The sequence below is a fragment of the Symphodus melops genome (assembly GCF_947650265.1).
Source record: "Symphodus melops genome assembly, chromosome: 23".
NCBI classification, from domain to species: Eukaryota; Metazoa; Chordata; class Actinopteri; order Labriformes; family Labridae; genus Symphodus; species Symphodus melops.
In genome coordinates, this window is record NC_136713.1 from 5,030,858 (window position 1) to 5,044,006 (window position 13,149).

At 40.6% G+C, this 13,149-nt stretch overlaps 3 protein-coding genes and 1 long non-coding RNA gene across 10 annotated transcripts in view; 1 reads left to right on the forward strand and 3 right to left on the reverse strand.

The window, feature by feature from the left end:
- Window positions 1-2,719, reverse strand: part of gpd2 (glycerol-3-phosphate dehydrogenase 2 (mitochondrial)) — a 29,025-nt gene extending 26,306 nt beyond the window's left edge. For 3 of the 4 annotated variants that reach the window (XM_079335863.1, XM_079335862.1, XM_079335860.1), the window contains exons 1-2: window positions 2,541-2,631; window positions 789-950 (exon numbers count right to left, since the gene is read on the reverse strand). The gene's annotated coding sequence lies outside the window, so the exon portion shown is untranslated. The other variant, XM_079335861.1, reaches the window with a different exon arrangement.
- LOC306818329 (tubulin alpha chain-like) lies at window positions 2,690-8,516 on the forward strand. Its single transcript, XM_079335868.1, has 4 exons — window positions 2,690-2,795; window positions 6,642-6,861; window positions 7,037-7,185; window positions 7,346-8,516. The coding sequence occupies exons 1-4, from the start codon at window positions 2,793-2,795 to the stop codon at window positions 8,318-8,320; spliced, it is 1,347 nt and encodes a 448-aa protein (XP_079191994.1). The 5' UTR covers window positions 2,690-2,792; the 3' UTR covers window positions 8,321-8,516.
- Window positions 8,517-8,627: 111 nt separating this feature from the next.
- On the reverse strand, window positions 8,628-9,341 carry LOC306818330. Its single transcript, XR_013778167.1, has 2 exons — window positions 9,080-9,341; window positions 8,628-8,758 (listed from the first exon to the last, which is right to left on the reverse strand). It is a non-coding gene; the product is annotated as an uncharacterized lncRNA (long non-coding RNA).
- Window positions 9,342-9,487: 146 nt separating this feature from the next.
- LOC306818332 (inactive dipeptidyl peptidase 10-like) overlaps window positions 9,488-13,149 on the reverse strand; it is a 36,155-nt gene continuing 32,493 nt past the window's right edge. For 3 of the 4 annotated variants that reach the window (XM_079335869.1, XM_079335871.1, XM_079335872.1), the window contains 3 exons: window positions 12,407-12,479; window positions 12,110-12,183; window positions 9,488-11,263 (listed from right to left, as the gene is read on the reverse strand). In XM_079335869.1, coding sequence (XP_079191995.1) covers window positions 11,129-11,263; window positions 12,110-12,183; window positions 12,407-12,479 — 282 coding nt within the window. In that variant the 3' untranslated portion in view covers window positions 9,488-11,128. The remainder of the gene's footprint in view (window positions 11,264-12,109; window positions 12,184-12,406; window positions 12,480-13,149) is intronic. The other variant, XM_079335870.1, reaches the window with a different exon arrangement.

The window sequence follows — 13,149 nt, forward strand, 5'->3', positions numbered from 1 at the left end:
AATCCCCACGTCATTGCAACAACAGACATTTATGGAAGGAGATTAAAGTCTCTTGTTTCTGCAGGGAGAATCCTTCAGGGAGCCTGTTACGGAAATTTGCATTTCTGCTGACAGCCAGCAGTCAACAAAACCCTTGAATGAGTGGATTGGGTGATTAATTTGCCTCCTAAAAAAAGGACAGGAAACAAACTGAAGAAACTGAGAATCCCAGATGATGCATTAAGAATGTGAAATATCCCACTTGAAATTTTAACCCCCAAACCAGAGCTCACTTATTAACAGGGAGATGATTTTACTGTGCTAAAGGGATTTACTTGTGTCTGCTCTGAGGTTGTCAAAATTAGATTGCACATATCAATTAAAATCGTGACAACACGGTAACTGAATAATCTATGTGTCCGGTGGCCTAATCTGTTGTTTATTTATTTTATTTTTCATGTTTTCATGTGGGTCCACAGTTTTATATCATTGTTTATCTTGAATTTTACACAAAAGATATTTCATTTTTCTATCCCCCCCCCCCGACATGATTTTTTTAAATCCTTTGCCCCGAATACTATTTATATGTGTGAGTTTATAACAATATGACAAAGAAGAGCTCTCACACTGCGAGGAGAAGTGAGGGACAGAAACAGTTTACAGCCTCACTGCTGAGGAAGATGTAAAAGAAAAGTAATCTGTGGACCCCCGAGGGGTTGGGAGGACAAAACACAAGACTTGAAAAAGATCTCCATTATCCGCTTATCGTAAAAAATATCTCCACTATCCGAAAAGAAAAAGATGCTTACGGGATTGTTTGAAGAGGAATGAGGTGTTCGAGGGATGAAGCGATGTGCTCCGGGAGGACTGGAGGGTCTGTCTGAGGATTATGAGGACGTTTACATTCAGAGCTGAAGACCTGCAGTGATGAGCTCCAGCCTCTGAAGCCTTTCTGGATCAGCTCTGCATTCCTGTAAAGAGTGATGGACAGGTGGAGTTCACAAAGTGAGATAAGTGAGCTGAAAAGTGAATTTAAGAGGCAGAATCTGTCTCTCTTCCCTTGAACCTTCTGTCATAAAATATCATCTCATGTGTTGCTGCAAACCTCCCTCTTAATGCTCCTGTACAAATCTATAAGAGAAAAGGACAAACAAAAAGAGGTTATTCTTAAGCTTGACGCTATTAGAATAATATTTAAGCATAAGCAAACATTAATAGGACTACAACACAGCCAATGTAGCTTTATGCATGACACAAACTGCAGAAAATTCAATTGTGAAGCACAGAAAGTTATATCAAGAAAGCTCGGCACAAACGAGGAACATTTTCTAAATGATGGCAATAATAGGACGATACACTTACAAGCATCCAGCTGTGAGTTTGTTTTAATCTTCCACTTATTCAATACAAAGCAGTGGGAGTGATTTTTGATTAGTTCTTTTGCCAAAAATGTTGTATTTATTTTTTTTACACTGTGCATTTTAACTAGCATGTTCCTGTGACTTCTTGTGCTGGGTGCAAAATAAACATGGTGAGGACTCCATCTAGTGGCTTTAAAGTGTATTGCATCAAATACAATCACTGAAGAAATGTCGGCAGTTATCTGCTGGATGAATCATACAGTATAAAAATAAAAGTAATAAATGATTATATATCAATGACCGACCCCATGAAAACATCTACAAGTTTATGAAGATGCATTATTTATAATGACACTTACAGTTAAAGCTGTAAACAACACCACAACTAGTTGAATAAATATGTACATATTGTTCAATGTGGCCTTTTTTTTAGGTAGATACTTGTTCGTTTATACCTTATTAGAGAACACACCTTCATTCACAGATTTTATTGCACTCTTGTACATTATTGTACTATTGTCGTTATCACAGGAAACCTGCAGTGTAATCCCAAGACAACAGGATAAAATAGTCAAGATCTCGAGAGAACAAAGATCCACTATCAGGAAAACGGAGAGAAATAAAATGTATGTCAGTGTGTCCATTTAGGGCTTCCGTAGTTTGTATTTTAAAAGTGTGACTGCTCTTTATGATACCACATTGTAAATGCTTAAAAAAAGGGTAACACCCTGCTTCATGTGTGGAGAGGTTTATGGGCTGAGCTTTGAGTCAACGTGTTAGTTTGACTAAAGGTCACGAGTATTTTTGCAAACTCATACAGCAAGAATAAACAAGATGAGAAATTAGAAGTAATAGATGAAGTTTTAAAATACTTCTAAACCACATCAACTATCTCAGGTGGGAAGTGAAGAGCAAGTAGAAACCAAACATACCATTTGTGCGCAGGTCAAAGTATAATTTAGGATAAAAAAAGAAGTACAGGGTTATAAAAGGACGATGCAGCAAATACAACTTGGATGAATTATCACATAGAAATTGTTATTTCTAACATAGGAGACATTAAAAAGGTAAAACAATTCTTGCTGGCCTAATTTTGTCTGTCGGTGTCAGATGGAATAAGCGTTTATTGAGATTTTAAAATAAGAATTATTGGAGTTAAAGGTCTAACTGATGAAAAGAGTTCAAGGGTATTGGACTCACTCTCCACCTCTGGGATGTCACTTCAGGATCATGTGAGAACCTCGGGATGTTGCTTTTACTCTGAAGAGGTCAAACAGGAAGCAATATCACTCACTGCAGGCTCCTCCTTATCCTCCTCCTCCAGAGGCTATAAAGAGGAGTGCGTCACACGCTGACAGGACTCCACTCACAGGGCTCTCATTATAGGTGCACTGTGAGACCTGAATCTTCTTCTCCTTCTTTCTTCAAGAAAAGACAAATCAGAACAGCATCATGGTGAGTTAACGCACTTAATGATGCTTCTTCACAGAGATACACATGGATACTTTGTTGATTATTGTAGGTGCTACTTTTAAGTGTTTATGTGACTTTTCTAGTCTTGTGTAATACCGGTAATTGTGGATTTCCTGTTAGTTTCCCTCCAAATTGTTTTGAAAAATAAAAGTTTTTATTAATATTTCTACTGTAATAGAGCCATGGCAGCTTCTTAAGTAACTTTAGGGCCTTGCTGCGTCGCGTAAATCTCATTTATCCATTTAAAACATTAAGTAAATCAGTGGAAACATACTACCAGACATGTGGCTCTGCCTTCAGTATAGGTTAACAGTTTCCATATGGGCACTGGAGGCCATTGCTGCCTGTTTGTGTGGCTGCTTTTGGTAATGCTGATGTGGCTTTCAGAGGCCGCTTGTGCATTTTTACATTTCTATTTCGGCTGCGTACCATTGTGCTGATAAGCTGCTGCATAGCCCTGGTGTCAGACTGAGAGATTAACGCATAAAAGAGACGCACCACGTGCTGAAAAATAAAAAAAAATCCGCACAAAAGGCAGCTCACATGCATATTTTGTGATGGCAGGCGCATGACTGTAAGCTTGGGATTAACATTTGTAAGAGCTAAAGAGTCTGAAGTTCATTCTCTGGAGTTCAGGACGCTGACCTTTTCCCTTTTGACTTTATCTTTTGCAAACAGAGGACGTTTTGTAATGTTTGCAGGCCATCTTGGAAAGGCAGTAGTGAATCAGAGTAGTGTATCTATGAGGAAAAGTTTGTTTTTCCACATAGCTGGTTCATCCTGTTGGGCTATTAAGTATGCAACATAAGGGGGGTTGGGGGTGGGTTCTTCCTGTCCTCGGAGTTGCTTTCCCACATTGAAAAAATGAAATGTGTCGCATTAATGTTGCATTTTGGTGTCTGCCTTGGGGATCTGTTTAATCAGGCAATTTAATGTTAATTCTAAATCGTGATCTTTTCTGCGGGTTATTATTAAGCCTGAGATTTACGCACAATACCCCTCTTGTCTTTTTAAGTTCTCAAACACCAGTTGTGACGCAGTTTAAGGACAAGATACAGGAAGTGAATGATAACTGGGCTTTCCGCATGGATGTATCATAGTGGCCCAACCGCACGTTACCGCCCTAGACTTGATTTCAATGGCCCCATGTCTATGCAAATACAAGCGGATGTGGCGTGTTGTAACCGGTTTTGGCACCAGAGCTCCACTTCGGCTTTTTTTTTTTTTTTTTTTTACAACAGATGTCGAAGATATATGGCTCAAAACCAGCGTGAAATATAGACTGACACATCACATACTATACCTTGCAAAGTAAGCAGTGTGTTTTCTTTGGGGGCGTCGGTCCACAGACAGTTTTTGAGCTGGCAGCACTTTTTTTTCCAACACAATGCCATTGTAGTTACGCGCGCGGAGGCCCCCCTTTGCGTCAGCTGTTTTTTGTCGCAGTCCGCACACAGTTGGAAATAGTTCAACTTTTGGAATAACGCGGCGTGCATCAATGCCACTCCTACCTCACTAACCTCAAATGTAAGAAGGGGCGGGGCTTATAATTTCAGCATTGTCAACGATCCTGGACAGGAAACCCTCATACTGCTTGCGTATCTGCAGGGTTAGAGTTCCTTGAATAAAAGCAACTATGAAGCACACTGATCTATGTTAAACACACTTACGGATCATTATACTGAGGGAAACGCAAGTACACTTTTGTAACCTAGCAACAAGCACTGGTGAGAAGCGCCCCGAGGTGATGGGTGCAGTCTGTGCGTGGGCGCAGAGGCTCAGGCTGCAGTTCAGTGGGGGTCCACACTTTATATAATAACTGTGCACATCAAGGCACACACAGTCTATCCTAACACAAGCATTATAACAATTCTAAAGACTCCTACAGGGGATGTCTGTGTGCATTTGTATTGTTATTATAAGAACATCAGACTCCTCCATTGTTCATGTGCAAACTTCGATTTTAAGGATTGTTGAACTACCCGTTTGTACATATTCTTACAAGGATGAGGGAAGTATGAAATGTAGTGTTTTTGAAATGCATTTTGCAACCTCCCCTGTTCATCTCTCCCAAATCACTGGGTTAGTTTATCTGACTGTCTCTTTATGATTGAGCTTCCCTCAAAATAGCCAGCTGCTGAGCTGGCTGCCATCGCCATACTTGGCAACTCCCCTGTCATGGTGTCAGACAGCACCCCCCCCCCCCCCCTCCTCGTCCTATCGCAAGCTTTTTTAGGGGGGAGGGGAGGCAAAGGGATCCAAATTCAAAACAAGCCAAAGCCTAGAATGAAAACTATATAAATATAAACTATCGACTGTCTGTGGTGGTTCATACAAGTGAACAGTTCATTTGTAGTTCTGTTTGGAGATTTGTAGGCTTTAAGTGGGCTCGTGCATCAAGCCATTTTAATAACTCAAACTTCATTTGACCAATTTATCAGTTACTTTGTGCTAATTATTTCAAATGTTGAATTTATTTAGTTTAATTCAACATTATGTCATTTGTTTGTCACTGTTTAACTTTTTTTAAATTTAAAATTTTGGTTGGTCCAAATTATTTTCCCTTAACAGGATTAATGAAGTTGTCATCATGCCCTCAAATAGGGAAACAAATTTAAACTTTTTTTAATATACTGTATTTTATTCTAATTGAAATTTGTCACTCGTTTAAAAAAACTGAAATATTTATCACTGTAAGAAAATCAGATAAAACTCTTCAACATGTGAGGCTTTGTTTATAGGAAGGAGGTCAAAAACTTAAAATCTACTTCCTGTAAGATCGTTCCTGATAAAACTTTAATTCTGATGTAGCTGATCAGAGCCAGAGATCCTCTCAGATGCTTGACTTGTTTTGCTGTGCACGACTGAAAGCTGTCTGTTTGTTTTTCTAAAGAGTCCACATTGGAAAAACATGGCGAGCTGCCCTGTCGGGATGTCTTCAGGTTCAGCTTTAGGCTCTAAGAGGGACGACTCAAGGGTTTCACAACATGAAGTTTACAGTGGCTTGTGTGTTCCCTTTAGAAATTAGGTCAAAGGACCTGGTGTGCTACAGCTGCCATAAAGTAACCTCATAGAAGACGTTATTTACTTCACATACATACAGGGGTTGAGTTCATTCAAACATTGCCTTGGCAGGTATGAAAGACTTCTTACAGACGGACAATTGCAATTTGTAATTTCTTGACATGTTTGTCTAATGTTAGCAGAAACAGCTGGCTTCTTGTTGACAGACTTACTACAGCAATAAAGCAAACACCCACGTTAGCACATCATGAGGGGTTTCCTTTTACGCTGTTTGTCACCAGAGGGCAATTTAAAAATTCAATTTGTCACATTTGCATTTTTAAGCTTCTTTTAAACGGGGCTGAATTGAGCAGAAGTTGTTGCATTTTAACTCCCTCAGACCAAATTTCCAGAATAAATGAGACCAAACTTGTTGGTCCCACTGCCCCCCTCAAACTCCTCCCTCCTTCCACACCCACATCTTTACAAGGCATAGACATACTTCAGCAGGGTGTGGGAGCACTTTGGCCCCTACAGAGACTTTGACATGTTGCTGTTAATCACTTCTGCTTGCGTATTCACATCGCTGACTGCTGATTAGATTTGTTGCACCATACTTTGAAGTCTTAACAGTTTTATGCAAAGTCTGCAGAGAACTTGGATTCTGTTGCAAATATTTCAAAAGGGCTCATAAACTGGCAGCAGAAATTTTCTTCAGGTTAAGACAAGTTTAGAGCACAAACGCTGTGATTGCATGTACAGGTCATTTCAGGAAAGAGAGGTGAAGAATAAACTTAAACAGAACCTCTCCTGTCTCCTCCACAGCGTGAGTGCATCTCCATCCATGTCGGCCAGGCGGGGGTCCAGATGGGCAACACATGCTGGGAGCTCTACTGCCTGGAGCACGGCATCGAGCCAGACGGTCAAATGCCCAGCAAGCCTTCCACTGGCTACGACGACTCCTTCACCACCTTCTTCAGTGAGACCGGTACCGGGAAGTACGTCCCAAGAGCCATCTTTGTCGACCTGGAACCTACTGTTATCGGTGAGTCAAAGAGGGTTTACTTCAGGGCAAAAACAGAAAAGGATAGGATTTAAATGCACAATCTATATAACTTGACAAATTGTATCCAAGCTCTAAAACCTTGTTATAATTGAAATTGTTTCATAATTGAAATTGTTTCATATTTCCTCATCCTTTTTCTGTACGTTCTTTTTAGATGAGGTTCGTACAGGCACATACCGCCAGCTCTTCCACCCTGAGCAGCTGATCTCAGGAAAGGAGGACGCCGCCAACAACTACGCCCGTGGTCACTACACCGTCGGGAAGGAGCACATCGACTCTGTGCTCGACAGGACCCGCAAACTGGTACGAATCTTCAGCCTTTTTTTTTCTCTTTAAGTCAAAATTCACAATAGTCCAACCTTTAAGACGTTATAAACTGCTGATGTGGAATTTCAGTGATTTGGTGACAAGCGAACAAAATTGACCCCAATTAATAAGGGTAGATTCTGTGTTTCTTTTCCAGTCTGACCAGTGCACCGGGCTCCAAGGTTTCCTCGTCTTTCACTCCTTCGGAGGAGGAACCGGCTCTGGCTTCACCTCCCTACTCATGGAGCGCCTCTCTGTCGACTTTGGCAAGAAATCCAAACTAGAGTTTGCCATCTATCCAGCTCCTCAGGTGTCCACAGCTGTAGTTGAACCGTACAACTCCATCCTGACCACCCACACCACCTTAGAGCACTCCGACTGTGCCTTCATGGTGGACAATGAGGCCATCTACGACATCTGCCGCCGGAACCTGGACATCGAGCGCCCGTCGTACACCAACTTGAACCGCCTCATAAGTCAGATTGTCTCTTCAATCACAGCTTCTTTGCGCTTCGACGGCGCCTTGAATGTTGACTTGACAGAGTTCCAGACCAACTTGGTGCCTTACCCAAGAATTCACTTCCCGTTGGCCACGTACGCTCCAGTAATCTCTGCAGAGAAAGCTTACCACGAGCAGCTCACCGTTGCAGATATTACCAACTCGTGCTTCGAGCCCGCCAATCAGATGGTGAAATGTGACCCACGTCATGGAAAGTACATGGCGTGCTGCCTGCTGTACCGTGGTGACGTTGTTCCCAAAGATGTCAACTCTGCTATCTGTAACATCAAAACCAAGCGGAGCATCCAGTTTGTGGACTGGTGTCCCACAGGCTTCAAGGTGGGCATCAACTACCAGCCCCCCACTGTGGTTCCTGGAGGAGACCTGGCCAAGGTGCAGAGGGCCGTGTGCATGCTGAGCAACACCACCGCCATCGCCGAGGCCTGGGCTCGACTCGACCACAAGTTTGACCTCATGTACGCCAAGAGGGCCTTCGTCCACTGGTACGTCGGGGAGGGGATGGAGGAGGGCGAGTTCTCCGAGGCCAGAGAGGACATGGCCGCTCTGGAGAAGGACTACGAGGAGGTCGGAGTCGACTCCTTTGAAGAGGACGAGGAGGGGGAGGAGTATTAGGGACAGTGTAAAGCTCTCTCTCATGTAACGGGTTCATTTGAAGTGTTTATATGTAGACCACTAATAAGCTCCTGTGTTACGGCAAGGAGATGTTTGTCTGAGATCAATCCCATGGTGTTTGGTTAAAAGAAGACTCTCTGATGAGAGAGGATGTGCCTTTAATGCTTTTTCTAAATAAAGCTGTTTAAATCTACAACTTGTCAAATCTTTCTTGGTTAAATAAAGATGAACTTCAGTGCACTCATCTATAATTAAAACTGAAACAACTCATCCAAATCATAGTTTTCTTTTTGTTTTTTTAGGTATATTTTCTGTTATTTTCACATGACCTTTATTAACTTGTGCAAAAGCCCAGTTGAGTAAATCTAAGCTCCAGTTTGGTGTGCTGTGGTTGTTCTTCCACCAGATGGCAGTGTGGCGTTATGCATTATACCTACACTGTAGGGAAGGAGGGAGAAGATGAGATGCACAGAACAAACTACATACAGTACATTTAAGACCAGCTTGGTCACAAATTAAACATTTTAACTGGATGAAGAGATGTGTGCTTATTGTCTATGTGCTGCAGAGTAACACTTCATTATATTCATTTAGTTCATTATATATATATATATATATATATATATATATATACATGTATATATTGCAGGTCAGACTGATTTGAATACATTTTCTGAAAGGTCATAATTAAGGCAAATTTCTCCTGTTACAGTAAAAGTAGCACTAAAAGACAGACAGTAAAGTCAGGTCTTTACTTACAGATTCCACTGGACTCTTTCCCTCCTTCCTCAGCGGATGACACCTCCATCTTTGGCTCTGTAATTGCTTTCAAGTAATTAAGGCTCAATTTGAGCAGAGACTCGGCAGTGTGTGGACGAGGGATTTATAAAGGGCAGGAAGGACAGAGAAGAAGATAAGGAAAAATTCTTGTGTTTGCATGAGTGGCCTGATGGTTTTCTTCTTACATCCTCCTCAGTGTGAAAGAGGCAGAACTATAAGTTTACCAGATTGCAGGGAAAGTTGTTTGTATCTTCTGTGTGCTGTACGGCGAATGGGGAAATTAACAGATGTAATTTACAGGAATTTGCACTGACAGAACACTTCAGGTAGGGATTTGGCCAATTATTCAACCCATGCAAAGGAAAAAAAATATGTCAAAGACGTGTGAATGGCTAATGTATTTGTTCTTTAATATTAAAACAACCAAAAATTACAACAGCTTTTCATCAACGATCCCTCCCCCACACCGTTTCTCCCCTAAAACAAAATAAATTAAGTTTCATTTACAGTACAAACCCTGATAGAAACAATAAATACGACGTGATACAGTTTGTCGACAAGACTTTAAAGAGCTGTTCAAAGACGTGTTGGCATGGCGACCATAAGCCAACAGTAAAGGGGTTGCCACGGCTTTTGTATTCCAGTAATCAGTTTTCCCTTGATTTCATTCTTATATTATACCACAAACCTTTTGTTTATAACCGAACCAACTAAAAGCATGGAGGACATTCGGCTCAGTGTATTTATGGCTCTCGTGTGCGGTTGAAGGTAATCGTCTGAAATGCTCTTATAACCACAGTGAAGGACGCTCTCAGCCACCGTTCTGCCATAACACTTATGATGCCTTTCACTGCAAAGCTTTGTGGGTAACTCGACAGAGCTGAAGGGTTTGTTTAATGTAGAAAAAGAAAATAATTTGAAGCACAAAGTGGTGGCAAAATGAAGAGAAGTTGCACTTGAAAAGACTCATCTGGAACGTGAGACACTTTGATAATAAATTAGCACAAATACTTATTAAAGTGAATTAAACAAAATAAATATGGGTGAGTCTCAGTTTAGCTGTAAATATGTCTCACAGATTTGGACGTCTTGGTTGATGTAAACATGGAAGAGAAAACCTACTTCCTTGTGGTTTACTTGAAATGATTGGGTCTTAAATGTCGACATCATGATGCAGACTTGTAAAAATTGAGGTGAAAGTTTGGTCATGTCGGTCTTTCTGATGCATTCAAGAAAGTCTGGAAATCTTGAAGCTGATTGGCTCTTGCAACACAGCATCAAGACGCTTTGTTAATAAGGTGAACTGATCAAGGACAGATTGTAAACTGAACTTACATGTAGATATCTGTTCATAGAGAACGATGTCGGATTATCAGCGATGGGAGCCAGGCTGTGATTCCAGACTGACTGTTTTTCCTGCATACGCCGCAGCCTGCTGACACGTGATTGGTTAATAACACTCTAATAATAAGACTGCCAACGAACTACAAACGTAAACGAGAACACTTCCTTTACGATGATCCAGGCCCCTTGAATGGAGATTTAATAGACATCATAATCAACAAAACAGGCTCCTATAAGATCTATTGATGTACGACTAGGCAGAAAAAACAACTAGCATATAGTTAACAAAGGCAGCCTGGTTTCACAAAAGGTGGAAAGTACAGTATAGTACAGAAAAACAAGACTGTCACACAAATACTGGTGGCAGAAGCCCGTCAAAATGACTGAAGGATCATCAGAGCTAATGTGTATTTTAAGCACTTTCTCCATCAAACTTCTGCCTCATTTTAGAGAATTTAAAATCTTGCTTGAACCCCAAAATGAACGGTATCCGACAGAGCTGACTATAGGAGTTATATCCCACTAAGCAGATGGCGATACTGTACGTAGACTGATATGTTGTAAAGAAGCATCTCCAGTCTGTCAAACGTTTGTGCTACAGGTATAAAACACACGCACACACTCTGTCTATTTACCAGGGGCACACACTCACCTAAACAAACAGACTCACACACACGCTGCCTCTCACTCCTCGTCCCGTTTTTCCTGGTCGAGTAATGATGACACGTCGAGCAGACATCCTCTAAAGTAACCAATTAGGGAGTGAGTGAGCTGAATCCGGCTGCGTTGTGACAGAAAGTGTCCCTCGTCCGGGTAAATCTGACAGAGAAACACAAGTGAACGAGTAAATAAAATACAAAACCGTTAATTTGGTCTGCACAGAGAAACTTTTGTAATAAATCAGTCGATTTGTTTCATAGCAGAATAAATCAAGACTCTATTCAGACTCAGTTTCACTTAATAGCTTGTTAGTTTTGAAGCTTTTGACCCGATGACACAGTCTTCTTCATCTTCTTCCTCAGCTGTCATTTTACCACCAGACACATTAAATCAATTTAAATGCTCAGAATAATTTTGACAACCATATTAGCTCTCTTAAAAGAATAGCAAACTTAATCTACAAATTAAAGTCATTCACAATGAGTCAGAAGACCCTGAGTGGAGATTTAGTGTCTGATTTAATTTTTTTTTTTTTGGTTCCTCTCAAAAAAGCTTTTATTCTGAAAGAGTTATTTCCTTTTTTTTTTATTTATTGCAGTTTGATGTTTGCAGAGTCTGTTCAATAAAGTTTTATGAACCCAAGACGGTACATTTAATCCTCGAACACTCAGTAAAACCCATTAAAAACTGAGTAAATAGCTCCAGGTCTAACAGCATGACATTGCTTGTCTTGCTTTAAAATGTTTCTTTTTCTCCGACCAGAATTTATCAAATGTTCTGGGTTTTTTAAGGAGAGTTTCATAATTACTTTTCCAGCCATGCACTGGATGAGCTCAGTGTTCAGAAACTGTTCAACTTTATCACAGAAAAAAACACAAGCCAAACTGAAGACTGAAGATGAAGCAAAAAAAAAAAAAAAAAGCGAATCAGACACTCGTCTCCAGTCCTGGATGAAGAAGCTTTTCATGAATGAAATCAGTTCTTTTCTAAGAGTGTAGATTTTACCTGCATGGTATAGTTGGCTCCGATCTTTATCAAGTGTTTAATGAGCTCTGCTGAGTGCTGAAAGTGAACATTCGCTGTAGGAAAAAAAAGAGGAGAACATGCAAATCAGTGTCACTGGAGGTTAATTCAGCTGCTGGATATAAAAGCTCCGGCGCTCATCAAGGTCAAGTTTTAATACCGTCTACATCAATGACAGGGTCGTTGCAAAGGACACGACCATCAGATGAACAGACGTCTTCTCTAATAACACTGGTTAGCATGAAAAAGGACAGTTCAGGAGAAAAGAGAAGTGTGTACCGTCAGCTGTGCCGTGAGCCAGAAAGAGAGATCCCCCCTGCAGACCCTTCATGCTGGGGAGAACTTTAGATGCCTGGACACACAAACAGACTATTTTAATTTCTCATCTCATCAATTGAACATTAAAACATTTTTAATTGTTGTGTTTTTTTCTGACAGAAGAGAACATTGATGCATTTGTCCTTAATAAGCTGTAAATTCAAAGCCTGGAGCTGGTTAGCTTAGCTTAGCATAATGACAGGGAACAGAGGGAAACTGCTAGCCTGGTTCTGTCTGGCCCCAGTTTCCTCTGTGAATGCAACCTGTTGGTACCGAGGATCCACCAATGTTTTAAAGTGTTTTTAAGCCATTAAAACATTGAAACATTACCACTAGTAAAATAACATCATGTTTTGAACTTTCTTTTAACGTCTCATGTCAGAGAGCAAAAAAAAACAAACCCAAAATCATCGAAAAGAATAAAGCCTCACATTGATTTCAAAGTAGCTGTGTAATTAATATATATGCCATTTATATTAATAATTATAATGTTGGTGTGAGCAGAAAAAGGGCCCTTTGAAGGTCATGGAGGGATATTTAGAAAGCCAGTTGACCTTTGTCGTCTCAAGCAGCATGAGTAGAATTCAAAGTGAAAAATGGAAGCGAGAGTTTGCTACATTTTGAGATTGTCTTTAAATCTGTTGCTCGAGGGAGTTTGGATTCTGGCCGTTTTATTAAACGATATCTTAATCTCATCAATCTTT